This window comes from Ostrinia nubilalis, chromosome 3 (assembly GCF_963855985.1).
Source record: "Ostrinia nubilalis chromosome 3, ilOstNubi1.1, whole genome shotgun sequence".
In the NCBI taxonomy this organism is placed as follows: Eukaryota; Metazoa; Arthropoda; class Insecta; order Lepidoptera; family Crambidae; genus Ostrinia; species Ostrinia nubilalis.
The window spans coordinates 2,796,431-2,816,628 of record NC_087090.1 but is presented as its reverse complement, the minus strand read 5'-3'; the positions used below and the strand labels follow the sequence as shown (position 1 = coordinate 2,816,628).

General features: G+C 48.1%; 3 protein-coding genes across 3 annotated transcripts; all 3 read right to left on the bottom strand.

Annotated features, from left to right (window-relative positions):
• Positions 1 to 562: 562 nt before the first annotated feature.
• LOC135088223 (uncharacterized) lies at positions 563 to 2,005 on the bottom strand. The gene is made up of 2 exons (XM_063983104.1): positions 1,645 to 2,005; positions 563 to 746 (listed from the first exon to the last, which is right to left on the bottom strand). The coding sequence occupies exons 1-2, from the start codon at positions 1,910 to 1,912 to the stop codon at positions 628 to 630; spliced, it is 387 nt and encodes a 128-aa protein (XP_063839174.1). The 5' UTR covers positions 1,913 to 2,005; the 3' UTR covers positions 563 to 627.
• An 808-nt stretch (positions 2,006 to 2,813) lies between these two features.
• LOC135088122 (protein krueppel-like) lies at positions 2,814 to 3,437 on the bottom strand. The gene is made up of 5 exons (XM_063983005.1): positions 3,420 to 3,437; positions 3,279 to 3,371; positions 3,130 to 3,234; positions 2,981 to 3,085; positions 2,814 to 2,936 (listed from the first exon to the last, which is right to left on the bottom strand). Exons 1-5 carry the CDS (start codon positions 3,435 to 3,437, stop codon positions 2,814 to 2,816), a joined length of 444 nt encoding a protein of 147 aa, XP_063839075.1.
• Positions 3,438 to 3,512: 75 nt separating this feature from the next.
• On the bottom strand, positions 3,513 to 19,473 carry LOC135088121 (zinc finger protein 11-like). The gene is made up of 9 exons (XM_063983004.1): positions 19,468 to 19,473; positions 17,714 to 19,075; positions 16,661 to 16,805; positions 15,666 to 15,870; positions 15,084 to 15,493; positions 14,540 to 14,681; positions 14,103 to 14,295; positions 13,884 to 14,035; positions 3,513 to 3,765 (listed from the first exon to the last, which is right to left on the bottom strand). Exons 1-9 carry the CDS (start codon positions 19,471 to 19,473, stop codon positions 3,543 to 3,545), a joined length of 2,838 nt encoding a protein of 945 aa, XP_063839074.1. The 3' UTR covers positions 3,513 to 3,542.
• Positions 19,474 to 20,198: the final 725 nt, after the last annotated feature.

The window sequence follows — 20,198 nt, the reverse complement described above, 5'->3', positions numbered from 1 at the left end:
GACTGCCTTTCACTTGTGTGCGTGAGACAGCGTATTGTATACAAACACTACACTGCTGTACTAACAACCCGATCGAGTTAACTGCGCACCTGGCAGCCATGACGTCACATCGACGCTCCGGTAACGCGACGTTTATTAATGAGTTACATTATGGACTCACGGTTTGACGTTTCGTGGTCACAAACAGACTGGCGGCTCGCGGCGTCGTCCGAAAATTTTCAACTACCCTCATATTGTCATTTGTTTCACTACCACAAGTGATGTTACCACGACACTCACAGTATCTTTTAGTTGAAATGGAACGCGAAAGTTTAAAATCTTGTATATGTATCTATAGTGTGGTCTCTGAGCACGTAGAATTTTGTCCAATGACCCCATGCTACCCATCCTTATCGCTCGCGCGTAATTATATTGCTGTCGCGACTGTGCGACGGGCGCCCGCAGTAAGTGTGCGAGCGCGACAGCAACATAATTACGCGCGAGCGATAAGGATGGGTAGCTTGGGGTCATTGGACAAAATTCTACGTGCTCACAGACCGGGCTCTACAAGGCTTCACCTGTTCAGCATCGATGATGTGGTAGGCGGGCTCGTCTGCGCCCACGTCGTAGGCTACGTAGATGACGCGCTCAGAATCCGAATCCCCAGCGTTGTCGAGCGCGGGCTCGGGCGAGGGCTCCGCTACCATCGCCACTGGGGCGGAGCGCGAGGGCTCCGGTGCCAGGAGGCTGATTTGTTTGTGGACTTGCTGTGGGGACACAAAGTTTTTAAGATGAGTCACGGTTTTAAGGCTTGATTTCCTTTTAGGCTGACATCGGTGTCGGTGACCGACGTCAGCGGCGCTCACGATTACACACTAGTTCTATGTAATCATCTGCCGCTGACGACGGCGTTGCAGTGCGGTGCTTCATAGAACATTGTGTTTATTCGTACGCTCGACCGATGTACGCGACCGAGGTCAGCGTAGGAGGAAATCAACCCTTAATTTTTAATCTAAGTATGTATAACTCAAAGGTGACTGACTGACTTAGTGATCTATCAACGTACAACCCAAACCACTGGACGGATCGGGCTGAAATTTGGCATGCAGGTATGTAGATGTTATGACGTAGTCATCCGCTAAGAAAGGATGTTACGAAACTCCACCCCTAAGGGGGTAAAACGGGATCCACGCGTACGAAGTCGCGGGCGGCCGCTAGTATATTAAAATAAAGAAATGGCAACGAGATACTGTTAAATATTGTCATGTAGACTGCAATCAAAGAATGCCATTACGGGAGGGAGGGTGTTTTTGAGATGTCAAATGTCAGCGAGACTTCAGATATACTTCAGATTTGTATGCTCTGTGACGTAATAATATGTCAATGTCACCTCACCCGTGCCGTTCCCATACTTCAAACACTGATTGAGTTAAGCGCTGGTATAGTAATTGAGGTCATATACGCATCACGTGTTAAACCATGTTAAAATGTATGAACTGTATATTATATTGTATAAAATGTATAACTGTAATGTATAAAATGTAAGACTTTGTTGGTGTACCTATCATAAATAAATAAAATAAATAGCGTGTCGGGTGTTATAGCGGTGCTCGAGCAGGCACTATACAGTTACCTTGCGGTGCTTGTTCATGTTGGAGCAGTTACCTTGCGGTGCTTGTTCATGTTGGAGCAGTCGGCGAAGGTGCGCGGGCAGTGCGGGCAGCGGAAGGGCCGCTCGCCCGTGTGGCGGCGCGCGTGCTCGAGCAGCAGTTACCTTGCGGTGCTTGTTCATGTTGGAGCAGTTACCTTGCGGTGCTTGTTCATGTTGGAGCAGTCGGCGAAGGTGCGCGGGCAGTGCGGGCAGCGGAAGGGCCGCTCGCCCGTGTGGCGGCGCGCGTGCTCGAGCAGCAGTTACCTTGCGGTGCTTGTTCATGTTGGAGCAGTTACCTTGCGGTGCTTGTTCATGTTGGAGCAGTCGGCGAAGGTGCGCGGGCAGTGCGGGCAGCGGAAGGGCCGCTCGCCCGTGTGGCGGCGCGCGTCTTTGAGCAGCAGTTACCTTGCGGTGCTTGTTCATGTTGGAGCAGTTACCTTGCGGTGCTTGTTCATGTTGGAACAGTTACCTTGCGGTGCTTGTTCATGTTGGAGCAGTCGGCGAAGGTGCGCGGGCAGTGCGGGCAGCGGAAGGGCCGCTCGCCCGTGTGGCGGCGCGCGTGCTTGAGCAGCAGTTACCTTGCGGTGCTTGTTCATGTTGGAGCAGTTACCTTGCGGTGCTTGTTCATGTTGGAGCAGTCGGCGAAGGTGCGCGGGCAGTGCGGGCAGCGGAAGGGCCGCTCGCCCGTGTGGCGGCGCGCGTGCTTGAGCAGCAGTTACCTTGCGGTGCTTGTTCATGTTGGAGCAGTTACCTTGCGGTGCTTGTTCATGTTGGAGCAGTTACCTTGCGGTGCTTGTTCATGTTGGAGCAGTTACCTTGCGGTGCTTGTTCATGTTGGAGCAGTCGGCGAAGGTGCGCGGGCAGTGCGGGCAGCGGAAGGGCCGCTCGCCCGTGTGTCGGCGCGCGTGCTCGAGCAGGCACTAGACAGTTACCTTGCGGTGCTTGTTCATGTTGGAGCAGTTACCTTGCGGTGCTTGTTCATGTTGGAGCAGTTACCTTGCGGTGCTTGTTCATGTTGGAGCAGTTACCTTGCGGTGCTTGTTCATGTTGGAGCAGTTACCTTGCGGTGCTTGTTCATGTTGGAGCAGTCGGCGAAGGTGCGCGGGCAGTGCGGGCAGCGGAAGGGCCGCTCGCCCGTGTGGCGGCGCGCGTGCTCGAGCAGCAGTTACCTTGCGGTGCTTGTTCATGTTGGAGCAGTTACCTTGCGGTGCTTGTTCATGTTGGAGCAGTCGGCGAAGGTGCGCGGGCAGTGCGGGCAGCGGAAGGGCCGCTCGCCCGTGTGTCGGCGCGCGTGCTCGAGCAGGCACTAGACAGTTACCTTGCGGTGCTTGTTCATGTTGGAGCAGTTACCTTGCGGTGCTTGTTCATGTTGGAGCAGTCGGCGAAGGTGCGCGGGCAGTGCGGGCAGCGGAAGGGCCGCTCGCCCGTGTGTCGGCGCGCGTGCTCGAGCAGGCACTAGACAGTTACCTTGCGGTGCTTGTTCATGTTGGAGCAGTTACCTTGCGGTGCTTGTTCATGTTGGAGCAGTCGGCGAAGGTGCGCGGGCAGTGCGGGCAGCGGAAGGGCCGCTCGCCCGTGTGTCGGCGCGCGTGCTCGAGCAGGCACTAGACAGTTACCTTGCGGTGCTTGTTCATGTTGGAGCAGTTACCTTGCGGTGCTTGTTCATGTTGGAGCAGTCGGCGAAGGTGCGCGGGCAGTGCGGGCAGCGGAAGGGCCGCTCGCCCGTGTGGCGGCGCGCGTGCTCGAGCAGCAGTTACCTTGCGGTGCTTGTTCATGTTGGAGCAGTTACCTTGCGGTGCTTGTTCATGTTGGAGCAGTCGGCGAAGGTGCGCGGGCAGTGCGGGCAGCGGAAGGGCCGCTCGCCCGTGTGGCGGCGCGCGTGCTTGAGCAGCAGTTACCTTGCGGTGCTTGTTCATGTTGGAGCAGTTACCTTGCGGTGCTTGTTCATGTTGGAGCAGTCGGCGAAGGTGCGCGGGCAGTGCGGGCAGCGGAAGGGCCGCTCGCCCGTGTGGCGGCGCGCGTGCTTGAGCAGCGCCCAGCGCTCCGCGAAGCCGCGCCCGCACCAGCCGCAGCGGTGTGCCCGTGCGCCCGCTTCACGCCGCGCGTGCGCTGCGTACGCGGCCCGGGAGAGGAACCTGCGATATATACTCAACATCAAATAAACCGCACCTTCCGCGACGCGAACTTTAACGATTTTCTACTGACACAATCATGGTGCCCCAATAATAATGGTGTTATTTGAAAGCCCAATAAATATCCTTAAAGAAAAACACATTTCATTTCTTAATAAATGATTAACATATACCATAAATGTGACTTGAAAAAATACCTCACTTTGGGCCCACCTATGGGATCAATTAGACCATTTTTTATGGTTATAAAACCAAATAATGATCTTACGTGTCCTCTTTAACAGATGGATAGCGATTAATCCCAACTTAACAGTTTTATAGCCATAAAAGTTGGCTTTAGCGTAACTACCTATTTTTTTAAGAAGTAACTCTGGATCCTTCTAAAGACACATTTTTGAGGCAAAAACCTTTCCTTTAATGAAACGAAGGTTAGAACTAGGCTTTTAAATGGTGCCAATATTGGTGGGAAGTGGGGATGCATACGTTTGAAAATGCTTGTTGCGGGAGGTGCGATTTATTTGATGTCGAGTGTATATTTATTTATTAGGTACACCAACAAAGTCACATACATAATAAAGTTCATACATTTTAACATGGTTTAACACATGATGCGTATATGACCTCCATTACAGGTATGTAGATGGGTTAATTAGAAATCCTCGAGATTTACTGGGAGCTACCTCGCGCTGCTTATGCTGGCCGGGATTCTGCCAGACATTAGCGTGTAGATGGTTAGTAGGCCTCGAGATTTAGATAGGGAGCTGACTCGCGCTCGCGCAAGCTACTGGGAGCTATAATACACTCGCGAGAACTACTGGGAGCTACAATATGATCGAGAGAGCAAGTGGGAACTACGATACGATCTGTTACGCGGGGAATTGAAATTAGCTTTTTAAAAAAAACTTCTTTTAATTAGAACTTGAATTCGGATTAATTATCCGGGAGCAACCGCCGACTATGGGATCTGAGCACGGACTGACTACTCGAAAGGCTGAGAGACATGGCTTTGGATCCCAAACTGCTGACATGGCGGGATGGGCGGCCAGGGCAGCAATAAGGGATGCAAATACCGGATATAACACCTCCCCCTTCTAGAGGAGACTTGGGGTTGAAGACTCCAAGTCTCTGTTAAATTTTGGTTCTGAGCGGGGCAACAGGGCTGGTCATTTCTATATCAAAATTGTTAGGGTCCTGTCTGTCTGTACTGTCTAGTGTTTCGGGGGGTGTTTGGGATGAAGGTCTATTTAGGTTGATTTTAAATTTAAAGGGACGATTGCTTCCGGATTTACAAAATAGTCGCTTAGCGGTACAATAACATAATGTAGCAATTATAGCAATAAACATTAGGATTATGATAATGGAATAGTGTGTCCCATATTTAACAATATGTGGATTTGGCGGATGTTCGATGCTTTTTAAGTCGTCTAGAAGAGATTTTATTTTATTTTTGTTTTCGGAATTAAAATCGTCTAAATCTATGTCATGTAGGTGGATAGGGGACACATTATTCCTTACATCATTTAATTTATTTTTGTTACAACAAGTATCGTTGATCAAATTAAAATCTGGCACGTGATTGATTGGTGATGTGATATTTAAAACATTGTATTTTGGAATTAGCGTCGTGCTTTTACAATAGCCAATGCAATCCTTGGGGATACTGACTAAGCCTGTACCAATAATACTTGTTTCATATAATTCTGCATTATGACAGTCTATTGAAATCTTGTTAGGTTCTGATTGTATAAAGATCCACTTGTTATTTGACAATGGTTTCCAAATGTCCAATTTTCCAAATATAATTTTAGATTCACACTGTACTGGTTTTTTATTAATTACTTTCGCTAATAATTCACTTTGGCAGGTCGTCCTTGCCTCTGTGGAATACAGGTTTTCGATATTACATACAAAGTCTTCTGAGCCTACGGATTTGCAGATTTTCAGGTTGTCAAAAGTACAATAATGAGATTTGTCTTTGGTCATTGCAATGTATTTATGATCAGGTATGATCAGGCTAAAAGAGTTCGGTTCCTTGGGTTCATATGGTGTAGGAAGTGCAATAGTATGAAATAATACATATTCTTTAGTGTTAACTAACGGTACTTGCAACACAAATATGATCTTATCCTTAAAGTAATAACATACTAACTTAGAAATGTTAAAAATAAGATATACAGAATTAATGTCTAATGTTACAGGCAGTTCAAGGTCGCTAGGCAAATGCCTGTAGTTATCGGCAAGCTCTTGATGTAATTGACTTGGTGTTATTATCGCGGGGTGTAGGATGTTTTGACTGCTGAATAGAATGGCATTAGTTATGTCTTCAAGCTGGAATGACAAGGTAAGTATTGACGTTTCTAGGATACTAAGTATTTCATTTACACTAGCGCGTATTTGTAGTCCATTAGTGATTTCAGTTATGTTTTTTATATTTGTAGAGAGCTTGTCGATAGCTTCAGCAAGGCTAGCTTCATTGCTTTTTATCTTATGTAGGGTGTTATTATAATATTTTAAAGTAGAACTGGTGATCAGGATATTCTCTTTCATAAGCGAGGCTAACTTCTTTTCGTTGTTTTGCAATGATGCTATTGCTTCATCGTACCTCAAACCATCATCTTCGTCTAAGGAGCCGAAGATCTGTTTCAAAAGTGTCCCTATACCTCCTATCCATGCACTACGTTTGGTTCTATTGTCTACTAGGTGAGAGATGGACGCATACTCTCTTTTCATTTCTTGCAATTGGGCTGATAATGAGTTGTTGCAATGAGTTGCGGCACTCTGCATCAATTTCTATAATTCGGGTTTGATTACATAATCGTTTCGTTGTTTCGAAAACAGTTTCGATATTTTGCATGTGTGGCCTAAAATGCGCGATATCTACCGGTATTACAATTTTCAGCTGTCCATTATTTATCTTAAGTCTGCCTAGGTAATCATAGTAGACGCCTGAACTTGAGGTAATCGGCTGGATGAAATCTTGGTGAGATTGACCTTGAGCTGAACTGCAAATAATAATTTTACAATTATTAATAACCTAAGAGTAAGTAACTATTTTATCTATATTATATTTTTTTTTTATTTAAGTATATAATATTTTTTTTTTATTTTTATTTAAGTATATAATATTTTTTTATTATTTTTTTTTATTTAAGTATATAATAATTTTTTTTTTTATTTTAAGTATATAATTTTTTTTTTTTTTTTTTTATTTAAGTATATAATTTTTTTTTGTTTTCAGGTTATATGGATACATTGTCGCACGAATATGACGTGAATTCGAGGTAAGTATTTACGTTAATTCTAAGACATAATATAATATATTATATTTATTTACAGGTTTACTTCGACGTCGGCCAACTTCACCTGATCGAAGTGATGAGTGACGTGGCGTCGGTTGATGAGTAAGGTAAGTGTGTTGTTACCATTTATTTTTACTACTTTATAGGGTCCCTTCCAGAGGGGCGAAAGAGCTTTACGCATTCTCAAGTGGTTTTTAACATAAACGTAGTCGCCAATTTTGTATGACCTTGGACGAGTACGAGTGTCATAATGGGATTTGGAGGACTCTTTGGATTGCCTTATGTAATCTAAAGCTTTCTCTCGTGAGTACTTCAGTCTATTTTGGAGCATCCGAACATATTCAGGGTATGTGGCTCCCGACGATTCTTCGTAGATAGAATTCGGAATTACTGGTTTCTTTCCGAACATCAGTTCGTAAGGTGTGAAGTGAGTTGTTGAATGAACAGTTGTATTATAAGTAAGCATGGCTGTATAGGTATAACGGGGCCAGTTTGTCTGCTCCTCGTTAGTAAACGATCTAAGGTATTCTTTGAGGGTTGAATGACTCCGTTCCAGGGCACCCTGGGTTTGCGGATGGTATGGCGAGGCCCAAAGGTTTTTTATTTTGAGAAATTCGCAAGTCTTTTTAAACAGGTCCGATGTAAAGTTGGTCCCTTGATCTGTTAGAATTGTTTTGGGGATTCCGAATATTGATATGTAGTGAAGAAGGCACTCGCTCGTTTCTTCGGCCGTAGTGCTGCGAATGGGATATGCGGAGGAGAATTTAGTGAGATCGTCTTGAATAGTCAGAATGTATTTTAATTTTGCAGGTCCAGCTTCGGGTAACGGCCCAACAATATCTAGGGATATTCGTTGACCTGGTTCGGTGGATGTGCTAGTGATTTGCATTGGGGCACGGTTTGTTTGTCTGAGAGCCTTATTGGCCTGGCACAGAGGGCACTTTTTTACATATGATTCGATGTCGCTACGCATGTTTTTCCAATAAAAGTTTTCTTTGATTCGGTTAAGCATACGGTTCATGCCAAGATGTCCGGCAATTGGAACATCATGGTTTTCTTTGAGGATTTTAGGAATTTCCGAAAGTGATGGGTAAGCTATTTTGTCTTTGTATATGTGGATGTTAATACCAGTATTATAAAACAGGTAAAGGAGCATGTTATAGATTTTGGTAAATTGGTGAGTATCAAATGGATTCTTGAATTCTGTTATTGCAATTTCTGGGGTGTTCTGCGCGTCGAGGTTAACGATGAGCTCGTTTGCTGAGACTCTCGTATAAGTCTTTGTAGGTTGATTTATCGAAATGATAAACTTTGAAAAAGAGCAGGTAATACGATTTGTTTTCGAATGTGAATGTGATAAAAGAGTTGACTGTTCTCTCTTTTCCTATAATTTCAGACCTGTTGGGTATTCTATCGAGAATATCCTGTATAAAGGGATTAGATTCATCAAGATCTATAGAGGTAGGTAGGATAATGATTTTGCAATCAGATTTAGTTATGCTCTCGTTATGTTCTTGGATAAGGGTATTGAGATGCTTATCTCTTTTTTCTATAGCCTTTAAGAAGGCAGGATAGTCGTCGTCGGGTAAATCTAAGCAACCATTTGTGGGTGGTGTCGGTACAACGATAGTTTGAGTGTCAGGAGTCGCTGGTTGTTCGGTATCGTTTTCGGGTACATCGGGGTTATTATTAGGTGGGCTTATTCCAGGTTGGGGTAATGGTGTGGAATCCTCGTTTGGATCGCGAGTATTTGGAGATGGTGGAACTATTTCAGGTAGGGGTAGGATCTCTTCATTCAGGTCGAGGAGGTCTGATAGATCTATTTCATCAGGGTCGAATGATGGAGGAGATACCAACAAGTCCATTAGGTCTTGATCCAGTTCTTGGGCAGGTTCTTCGCCATTGGAAGTAGAAGCAGGGGCATTTTCAGGTTGGACTGGGTTAACAGGGAATCGCGAAAGGGCGTCTGCATTGGTGTTAATCTTTCCTTTTTTGTATTTAATGTCGTATTCGAATTCCTCTAATTTTAGACGCCAACGGATAAGTCGCGATCCTGGATCTTTGCATTTAAATAACCATTCTAGTGGTTTGTGATCTGTGAGAACGGTAAAGTGGTAACCGTACAGGTAAGGTCTAAAGACCTTGGTACCGAAAATTACGGCAAGGCACTCTTTTTCGGTTACACTATAATTGCACTCCGCTTTATTGAGGGTGCGTGACGCGTAAGCAATAGGACGATCTTGTCCTACAGGACCTTGTGATAGTATTGCGGATATTGCGTAATTTGAAGCATCACACGTCAGAAGGAAGGGTCGTGTAAAATCTGGGTAGGCTAGAATAGGGGCAGAGACAAGTTTATTCTTCAAGGACTCAAAAGCTAGTTGTTGTTCATTCTGCCATTTAAATGTCGTGTCCTTTTTTAGGAGAGAAGTCAGGGGTTTGGCTAGTCTTGCAAAGTCAGGTATGAATCTTCTATAGTACGAGACAAGACCAAGGAAAGATTTTACATCTTTCGGAGATTGGGGTGTTGGGAATTCTGTCACTGCTTTGGTCTTGTCGGGATTAGGTTTAACGCCATTTTCGCTAATGATGTGGCCAAGATAAGCCACTTCCTTTCGGAGAAACTCGCACTTATCTGGTTGAAGTTTCAGATTGAAATTGCGGATTCTGTCAAAGACAATTTTGAGGTTATTAATTTGCGTAGGTAGATCTGGAGAGTAAACGACGATATCGTCTAAATAAACAAAGCATCGCGTGCCTTGGAGACCGGAAAGACAGTTATTCATCAATTTCTGGAAGGTGGATGGTGCGTTTTTCAATCCAAAAGGCATTCTGTTGAATTGGTAATGTCCTTGAGGGACAGAAAAGGCGGTTTTAGGGGCGTCCTCTGGGGAGATAAGGATTTGATGAAATCCGGAAGTGAGATCTAATGTGGTGAAATATTTACTGTTTCCCAGCTGGTCGAGGATTTCGGATATTTGAGGGATTGGGTAAGTTTCGCCAACTGTTATGTCGTTAAGCTTCCGGTAATCAATAACGATTCGCCATTTGCGTTGCCCTAGGGAGTCCATCTTTTTGGGCACTACCCAAATCGGTGAACTCCAAGGGGAAGATGAAGGTTCAATGATTCCCTGGTCAAGCATTTTACCAATCTGAGTCTCCACTTCCTTTTTGTGGTATTCTGGGAATCTGTACGACTTGGTATGAATGGGGATGTCGCTGTTTGTTTTGATTTGGTGACTGAGGGCAGACGTAAATGTAAGCTGGTCATCGGGCAGATGAAAGATATCAGAGTATTGTGAGCAGATGTCTATGAGAGCATCTCTCTCTTCTTGGTTCAGATGAGATGTTCTGAGTGAGTTAAGGACTTGTTCTGTTCGCTTGGATGTGGTTTGTATGCTTGTGTTAACTGGGTATGCAGAGGTGTGTAATGGTTCCACATGAAGATTAAGGTTAGTTTTGACATTCGCGAAGGTCTCTGAAGTATTGGCAATAGTTAGATTGACACGGTTATTGTCTTTTATTTTAACAATACAATTGGATATCAGAATATCATCGGACAGATGTTGGTCTATGATAATACCCTCCTTGAGGTTGGTTTTCTGGATTGAACACTCTATGACTGCTTCTGTGCGAGGTGGAATAACATAAAAGGGCTCTGAAAAGTGTAATTTTATGTCGAATTTGCCTACTTTTAATATATCATGAGTATAATCGATTTTGCAACCAAAGGTGGTGAGAAAATCTGAACCTATGATGCCATCATAGGGCAAATTTATGTTTTTAACAACATGGAATTTGAATGACAAGGATTTATTATCTGTTACATTTAGTTTGAGTTGAAAATGACCTTCAGTCTGGGTTGGTTCATCGTGGGAATCTATACCCTTGAGTTTAATTGATTCTTTGACGAGTTTAAGATTCTTTCGTATACTGGAATCTTTTACTAAACATATAGCAGAACCGGAGTCGACCAACAAGGATAATGGGATGTCTGAGGCTTGTGAATCTAGTAGCACATGCGGTAACAATCTTTTAGTTGTGTCTATGTTTACTTCGTATACTTTACTGATTTCTGTGGATACGATAGGGATTTTAGGATTTTTGTAATTAACAGGATTTGTTGATGAAATGATTTGATCGTTAGTTTGGGGCTGGTTACCCGAGTGGTACCTGGATTTAGAGGATAGGGCGCTTGTTGGGGGCTGGTTACCCGAGTGGTCCCTGGATTTAGAGGATAGGGCGCTTGTTGGGGGCTGGTTACCCGAGTGGTCCCTGGATTTAGAGGATAGGGCGCTTGTTGGGGGCTGGTTACCCGAGTGGTCCCTGGATTTAGAGGATAGGGCGCTTGTTGGGGGCTGGTTACCCGAGTGGTCCCTGGATTTGGAAGATAGGGCGCTTGTTGGGGGCTGGTTACCCGTGTGGTCCCTGGATTTGGAAGATAGGGCGCTTGTTGGGGGCTGGTTACCCGTGTGGTCCCTGGATTTGGAAGATAGGGCGCTTTTTTGGGGCTGGTTACCCGTGTGGTCCCTGGATTTGGAAACGGTGTCATTCGATGCATATGGCTGGATTGGATTTGTGAGACTGGGTCTCGCGAGACACCGCCGCGAGCCCACTATTCGTTTAAAGGCTCAACCAAGGAGGTGGCTTCGTCATGGCCATCCTCCTCTTCAGGTTGTTCGAGAAAATTCACACGTGGGGATTGATGAGTGTTATGAGTGGGGTTCTGATGGACCTTGAAACGGTTATTATTATATTCGCGTTTCCTGCACACCGAGATGTCGTGACCAGGTATTTTGCAATAACGACAGACAACGTTGGAGGCCCCTTGTGATGAGGGGTTGGAAGGTCTTTGTGAGGAAAAAGATGAATTTTGATTTGGTTTGGAAGGCCCAGCCCTAAACCTGTTATTAGTATTATTATTGTTTGGCTTTTGATCCGATTGTGGACGCCTGTACAGCGTTTGTTGTATACGCTCTTCTGAAATAGCGTAATTGATGGCCTCATTTAGTGATTTAGGGGATTTGCATCTAATGATATTGGAGATTCGGGGATGAAGTCCCATTACAAAGTGGTGCAGGGCAAGGTCTTCCATAGCCGCGGTGCGGCCGGCTAATTCCTTGGCCTTGATGTTGGACAACGATATTTCGGTCAAAAGTTGTGAGAGGCAGGTCTCGGTGCGGAGGGCATACTGGCTAACAGTGTCCTGAGGACCTTGTTTGTTCTCTTGTAATTCCGTTAATAGATGGGAATAGTGTTTTCGTTCACTAAACTGAGTCTTTAAAAACTCTTTCAGTTGGTCCCAAGATGTGAATTCTTTTATTGAGCAGGCAATCTCTGCTTTACCATGCAGCTGACTTAGGATAAATTTAAACAGAATGGATTTTTGTGCGTCCGACGCGAGCCCGAAAGCATTGTCACAATTAACAAGGAATGAATTAAGAGTTTCTCTACTTCCGTCATAGGGTTTGATAAATTTGAAGAGTATGTTTAACTCTAGTTCGGACATTGTGATTGCGAGAGCTGCAGCTGTTTTTCTTGTCACGCGAGGGGAAACCAGTGGCGATTTCACGTCTGAACTACTTAAAGTAGGTTCCGTATCAGGAATCTCGATAGTAAGTTTTTCGTCTTCGGGTTTTGAGCCTTTACGCATAATTAATTTAAAACACGAACTCAAGAAATGCAGATGCAGCTGTTAAATATCGGGTGACATTTACAGTAAACAATTTATAATACGTCTAACAAAATAAATTTATCAATAAAAAGAACTGAACTCTGATTTAAACTTAGTCTAGACAATGACCAAAGACTTACAGTATGAAGACTGCGTGGGCGACCGATAAGAACACGACGGCGGCGACCGGGAACATTCCTGAGCGATAAGCGCACTGCGGCTCGAGGTCACGGGTCTTCGAATAACTTGAGTGATGGCTTGGATTTTTATTTGCAGGTTCAAGGACACGGCGAGCAGTCACGGCGGAGCACGACGGAAAAAGGTAAGTTTCACTAGGATTTTCTTTTGCAGCTTGGAGCTTGGAGAACTTCGTAGAACAGGTAAAGGGTTGCGGTTCACGGGTCACGATGCAGTTGGATTCTTCTTTGAGCACAAAACGATCTTCTGAAGGTTCTAGGTAGGACTTGTAGCACGGCACTTCGACGATATCACGGTAAGTTTTTTGTTACACTTGTCACATTCACTGGCACAAGGTAAGTTTTCAAGGATAACGTTTTTATTTATTTCAGGATAGGAATCCGGAGCGAGTCCGTGGGGCGGTGCTTGGGCACTGGAGATTTCCGGATCCCACCGCTGCCACCAAAATGTTACGCGGGGAATTGAAATTAGCTTTTTAAAAAAAACTTCTTTTAATTAGAACTTGAATTCGGATTAATTATCCGGGAGCAACCGCCGACTATGGGATCTGAGCACGGACTGACTACTCGAAAGGCTGAGAGACATGGCTTTGGATCCCAAACTGCTGACATGGCGGGATGGGCGGCCAGGGCAGCAATAAGGGATGCAAATACCGGATATAACAGATCGCGCGAGCTACCGGGAGCTACAGCGTCCTCGTGGTCGATACTGAGCTACCAGCTCTAACTCACACGAACTAATAAGAGATACGACACACCCGGAAGCAATGACGTGTCGAGCGAGCTATTGGGAGTTATGATGCATTCGGTTGAGCTACCGGAAGCCGCGAAGCGCTCGCGCGAACTACTGGAAGCTATGACGCACTTGCGCAAGCTACTACTGGGCTGGGTGTTACGACGCGCTCACGCAATCTACTGGGAGGGTGTTGAGACGAACTAAACTACACTCACCGCTTGCCGCACTGGTTGCAGGCGAAGGGCCGCTCGGCGGCGTGGCGGCGCGCGTGCAGCCGATGCTGTGAGGAGGTGGTGAAGCGGCGCCCGCACAGCGTGCATCCGTAGGGCTTCTCGCCGGTATAGATGCGCTCGTGAGCTACTGGGAGCTACGACGCACTCACGCGAGCTACTGAGAGCTACGACGGTCTCTCGCGAGCTACTGGGAGCTACTACCGGCTCTCGCGAGCTACTGGGAGGTACGAGGCGCTCGCGAGAGCTACTGGGAGCTACGACGGTCTCACGCGAGCTACTGAGAGCTACGAAGCGCTCACGCGAGCTACTGGGAGCTACGATGCACTCGCGTGAGCTACTGGAACCTACGACGTATTCATGCGAACTACTGGGAGCCACGATATACTCGCGCGAGCTAGTGGGAGCTACGACGGTGCTGTGAGGAGGTGGTGAAGCGGCGGCCGCACAGCGTGCATCCGTAGGGCTTCTCGCCGGTGATGATGCGCTCGTGAGCTACTGGGAGCTATGACAGGCTCACGCGAGCTACTGAGAGCTAAGACGAGCTCTCGCGAGCTACTGAGAGCTACGACGCACTTGCGAGAGCTACTGGGAGTTACGAACGGCTCTCGCGAGCTACTGGGAGCTACTACTCCACTCACCGCTTGCCGCACTGGTTGCAGGCGAAGGGCCGCTCGGCAGCGTGGCGGCGCGCGTGCAGCCGATGCTGTGAGGAGGTGGTGAAGCGGCGCCCGCACAGCGTGCAGCCGTAGGGCTTCTCGCCGGTGTGGATGCGCTCGTGAGCTACTGGGAGCTATGACAGGCTCACGCGAGCTACTGGGAGCTACGATGCACTCGCGTGAGCTACTGGGAGCTGCGATGCATTCGGGCGAGCTAATGGGAGCTACGACGGTCTCTCGCGAGCTACTGGGAGCTACGATGCACTCGCGTGAGCTACTGGGACCTACGACATATTTATGCGAACTACTGGGAGCTACGATGTACTCGCGCGACTATTGGGAGCTACGACGCACTCGCGCGAGCTACTGGGAGCTACGACGGGCTCACGCGAGCTACTGGGAGGGAGCTAAGACGGGCTCTCGCGAGCTACTGGGAGCTACGACGGGCTCACGCGAGCTACTGGGAGTTACGGCGCGCTCTTGCAATCTTCTGGGAGAGAGTTAAGACGAACTAGACAGCACTCACCGCTTGCCGCACTGGTTGCAGGCGAAGGGCCGCTCGGCGGCGTGGCGGCGCGCGTGTAGCCGATGCTGTGAGGAGGTGGTGAAGCGGCGCCCGCACAGCGTGCATCCGTAGGGCTTCTACCCTTGTGGAACACTCGCGAGCTACTGTGTCCTACGACATATTCATGCGAACTACTGGGAGGTACGATGTACTCGCGCGAGTTACTGGGAGCTACGACGCACTCGCGCGAGCTACTGGGAGCTATGACAGACTCACGCGAGCTACTGGGAGCTACGACGTACTCGCGCGAGCTACTGGGAGCTATGACATACTCGCACGAGCTACTGGGAGCTACGACGCCATCGCGCGAGCTACTGGGAGCTACGACGGGCTCACGCGAGCTACTAGGAGCTACAACGGTCTCTCGCGAGCTACTGAGAGTTACGACGCACTCGCGTGAGATACTGAGACGTGCTTACGCGAGCTATTGGGAGTTGTAACGTGCTTACGCGAGCTATTGGGAGTTGTAACGAGCTTGGGTGAGCTACCGCATGCTGCGACGCGCTCACGCAATCTACTGGGAGGGAGCTAAGCTCCACTCACCGCTTGCCGCACTGGTTGCAGGCGAAGGGCCGCTCGGCGGCGTGGCGGCGCGCGTGCAGGCGGTGCTGTGAGGAGGTGGTGAAGCGGCGCCCGCATAGCGTACATCCATAGGGCTTCTCGCCGGTGTGGATGCGCTCGTGCTCTGACAAGTTGCCCTTTTGGCTGAACGACTTGCCGCAGGAGCCGCACGAGTACGGTTTTTGACCTGGGAATGACGATTTTTATTAGAATCTGAGGGTCGTTACATACATAAGCTAGTAGGCGTGAATCGGCTCAGCTGAGCAGATCGATGTTAAAGAATATTATGCCCCGTACAAGTTGGTAATTTGTATGGGTCGGCTTTGTCATGTAACATCTGTTGAATCTCTCTGATGAATCGGAGCCGGAGCCCGTGTCAATGGCCCCGAAGGACACCATCGGGTTTTAGTGGATAGGCCCCGCCCTTCTGGTGGGGAGAGCTCCACATAACCCACTAACTGCCCCCATATGTTGCATACCCACTGGCCGATGCGAAAAAAAGCAAAGCATTTCCCACCAATCGGAAAAAAAATTTGTTCAACAGGTTTAGTCCCACGATTCTGAAACGTCAAGTGGCAAAAATCTAATGCTGCTTTTACACTGCGCGGAAATTAGCCAAGTCAAGTCAAAAAAACAGTGGGGTGGGGATGACAAATGAATGAATTTCATCCCCACTCTCTGTTTTTTTTACTTGATTCGGCTAATTTCCGCATAGTGTAAATTCAGCATTAATCTAATAACTCAGTATTGGTAGTAGCGCTCTCTTGTAAATGTCATAATTATATGGTTGTCCAACGTGGCAAATATCAGAACTAATAATCCAGCGCCCTCCTGACGACGTCATAGCTGGGACACTGCGTTCATTCATTGTTGGACATCTATACTGTCGAAGCGACAATATCGACTGCCTTTATCTGTAGCAATCCTGATTCCTGACGCGCAAAATGGAACTTTATTCACTAACTAATAAGACTTACCAGTGTGCCATCTCATGTGCAGCGTGAGGCTGGTCTTGTGCGCGAACTTGTGCTTGCAGATCTCACATGAGAAGCGCTTTACGCCAGAGTGGAGGAGCGCGTGGTTCAGCAGGTTCGCCTTCGTCTTGAACGACGCGTTGCAAGTCTGGGGATTTAATGGAGAACAATTATTATCTATACTAAAGCCCGGTCTTTAAGCACGTAGAATTTTGTCCAATGACCCAAACTACCCATCCTTATCGCTCGCGCGTAATTATATTGCTGTCGCGTCTGTGCGACGGGCGCCCGCAATGAGTGTGCGAGCGATAAGGATGGGTAGCTTGAGGTCATTGGACAAAATTCTACGTGCTCGGCGACCAGACTATAATATTATAAATGCGAAAGTAACTCCGTCTGTCTATCTGTCTTGCTTTCACGCCGAAACCATTGAACCGATTTTGATTGAAATTTGGCATGGAGATAATTTGAGTCCCGGGAAAGGACATAGGATAGTTTTTATCCCGGTTTTTGAAACAGGGACGCGCGCGATTTAGTTTTTCTGTGACAGACAAAATTCCACGCGGGCGAAGCCGCGGGCGGAAAGCTAGTTATGTATAAAGCCGTCAAGAATAAGATTGGGAATAAACATGGCCGTTTGTATCGTAACCATGTGCGGCATATGTGGCCATGCACAGAACAACCGCACAAAGGTAACATTAATATGGAAGAGTGTGGTACATAGTGACCGTGCTCGGTACCTACTCCGATGACCATGTGTGTGCAATACATAGCTGACCGAGTGCGACACAAAGATGAACGTGTGTGCTACAAAGATGGGCCGGTGCAGTCCAAAAATGGATCCGTAAATTCAAAGGTGGACCAGTGCAATTCAAAGATGGATCTATGCAGTTTAAAGGTGGACCTATGCAGTTCAAAGGTGGACCTATGCAGTTCAAAGATGGACCTGTGCAGTTCAAAGGTGTACCTGTGCAGTTCAAAGATAGACCTGTGTAATACCTAGATCGGTTGCGTGACGAAAGTGACATTCGCGGCTCCTTGTGACTCATGACTGACCTTGCAGGTGAAGGGCCGGTGCTGCGAGTGCACGAGCTGGTGGCGCGCGAGCAGCTGCTTGTGCTTGAAGTGCTTGCCGCACTTGCTGCAGATGTAGCGTGGCCCGCGTGCTCGCTCGCTTGTGGCACACTGACCTTGCAGGTGAAGGGCCGGTGCTGCGAGTGCACGAGCTGGTGGCGCGCGAGCAGCTGCTTGTGCTTGAAGTGCTTGCCGCACTTGCTGCAGATGTAGCGTGGCCCGCGTGCTCGCTCGCTTGTGGCACACTGACCTTGCAGGTGAAGGGCCGGTGCTGCGAGTGCACGAGCTGGTGGCGCGCGAGCAGCTGCTTGTGCTTGAAGTGCTTGCCGCACTTGCTGCAGATGTAGCGTGGCCCGCGTGCTCGCTCGCTTGTGGCACACTGACCTTGCAGGTGAAGGGCCGGTGCTGCGAGTGCACGAGCTGGTGGCGCGCGAGCAGCTGCTTGTGCTTGAAGTGCTTGCCGCACTTGCTGCAGATGTAGCGTGGCCCGCGTGCTCGCTCGCTTGTGGCACACTGACCTTGCAGGTGAAGGGCCGGTGCTGCGAGTGCACGAGCTGGTGGCGCGCGAGCAGCTGCTTGTGCTTGAAGTGCTTGCCGCACTTGCTGCAGATGTAGCGTGGCCCGCGTGCTCGCTCGCTTGTGGCACACTGACCTTGCAGGTGAAGGGCCGGTGCTGCGAGTGCACGAGCTGGTGGCGCGCGAGCAGCTGCTTGTGCTTGAAGTGCTTGCCGCACTTGCTGCAGATGTAGCGTGGCCCGCGTGCTCGCTCGCTTGTGGCACACTGACCTTGCAGGTGAAGGGCCGGTGCTGCGAGTGCACGAGCTGGTGGCGCGCGAGCAGCTGCTTGTGCTTGAAGTGCTTGCCGCACTTGCTGCAGATGTAGCGTGGCCCGCGTGCTCGCTCGCTTGTGGCACACTGACCTTGCAGGTGAAGGGCCGGTGCTGCGAGTGCACGAGCTGGTGGCGCGCGAGCAGCTGCTTGTGCTTGAAGTGCTTGCCGCACTTGCTGCAGATGTAGCGTGGCCCGCGTGCTCGCTCGCTTGTGGCACACTGACCTTGCAGGTGAAGGGCCGGTGCTGCGAGTGCACGAGCTGGTGGCGCGCGAGCAGCTGCTTGTGCTTGAAGTGCTTGCCGCACTTGCTGCAGATGTAGCGTGGCCCGCGTGCTCGCTCGCTTGTGGCACACTGACCTTGCAGGTGAAGGGCCGGTGCTGCGAGTGCACGAGCTGGTGGCGCGCGAGCAGCTGCTTGTGCTTGAAGTGCTTGCCGCACTTGCTGCAGATGTAGCGCTGGCCCGCGTGCTCGGCTTCTTTGTGGTACACCACGGATGATGGGTGGTTGAGGACCTGTGGGATTGTTTCAAATTTAGATTAAATCAAGTTCATCAGCCTTCAAGAGTGTTTTGTGAATTTGAAATGTCTCTTAAGTATTTAGAACAGAGACAATCGAATACTATCCGAATGCAGTGCACACATGATGCATGTTGTTTGAAGTGTGTGGAACAAGGCCAAGCTACTATGACCCGTATGCAATAGTGTACGTGTGTTGCGTATCTAGGTATTTTAAGTGTGTTGAAACAAGCTAATATAGCCCGGTTACCACTAAGGCGAAGAACAGCGGAGATGAGAGATGTGTCGGGTGGACTAGAGGGGCGAGGAAGGCTTCGTCCCCCAGTGCCTTCTCCCCGCACCTCGCACATCCGAGGCGTCACACGTTTCGTAGACAGTAATAAACTGACAGACATCTGACATCTACGCACATCCCTCCTCTCGCCTCGTCTCCGCTCCGCTTTGATGCAAACCGGGCCTTATAGCCTGTAAGAAAGGATTTTTTCCTGGCGGCTTGGTGACTGGAATTGAACCGCCACCGGTGCAGACGGAGAAGATGGTGAATAGTCTGCACGTGAAAAAGAGGTTGTCCGGCTTGCAGAAATTTATATAAGTTACCGTTCCTTGTATGAAATTAAAAAATGTAAATAAAACAGCTCCCTCTCAATTGACACAATTTATTTTGTCTCTTAAGCTCATTTTATACGATTGACAATTATGATATTATAACTACTGTAATCGATAGTGCCAACCTCAAGGGATTCAGGGTCGTTAATTAGGTTCGGTTTGGTGAATATTATTGCCACTACAAATTTCTTAAAACTCAGCCTAAATATTAAAAGACTCTAATAGTTAAGATAACTGCACGATGTCAGGTCGGAAAGACTCCTACTTGAAGGATGGTAAAGTGGGTACCTTGGAAGCCATGCGGTTATAAGCCGTTACCCTGAACGTTCCTCTCTTCTTCCGGGGTCCAACGGGTCTCGCACACTTTTAGGCTCCAAGCAGCGTCCTCCACGGCCTCAAGCGCGCAGTGCCAGATGAAGCTCTTGCATCTCTTCGACAGGTAAGCGTTCAAACTCTTGCAGAGACAGAGGTTTGATGACAAGGAGGAAATGCGAAGAGATCAGCAGTTTAGAAA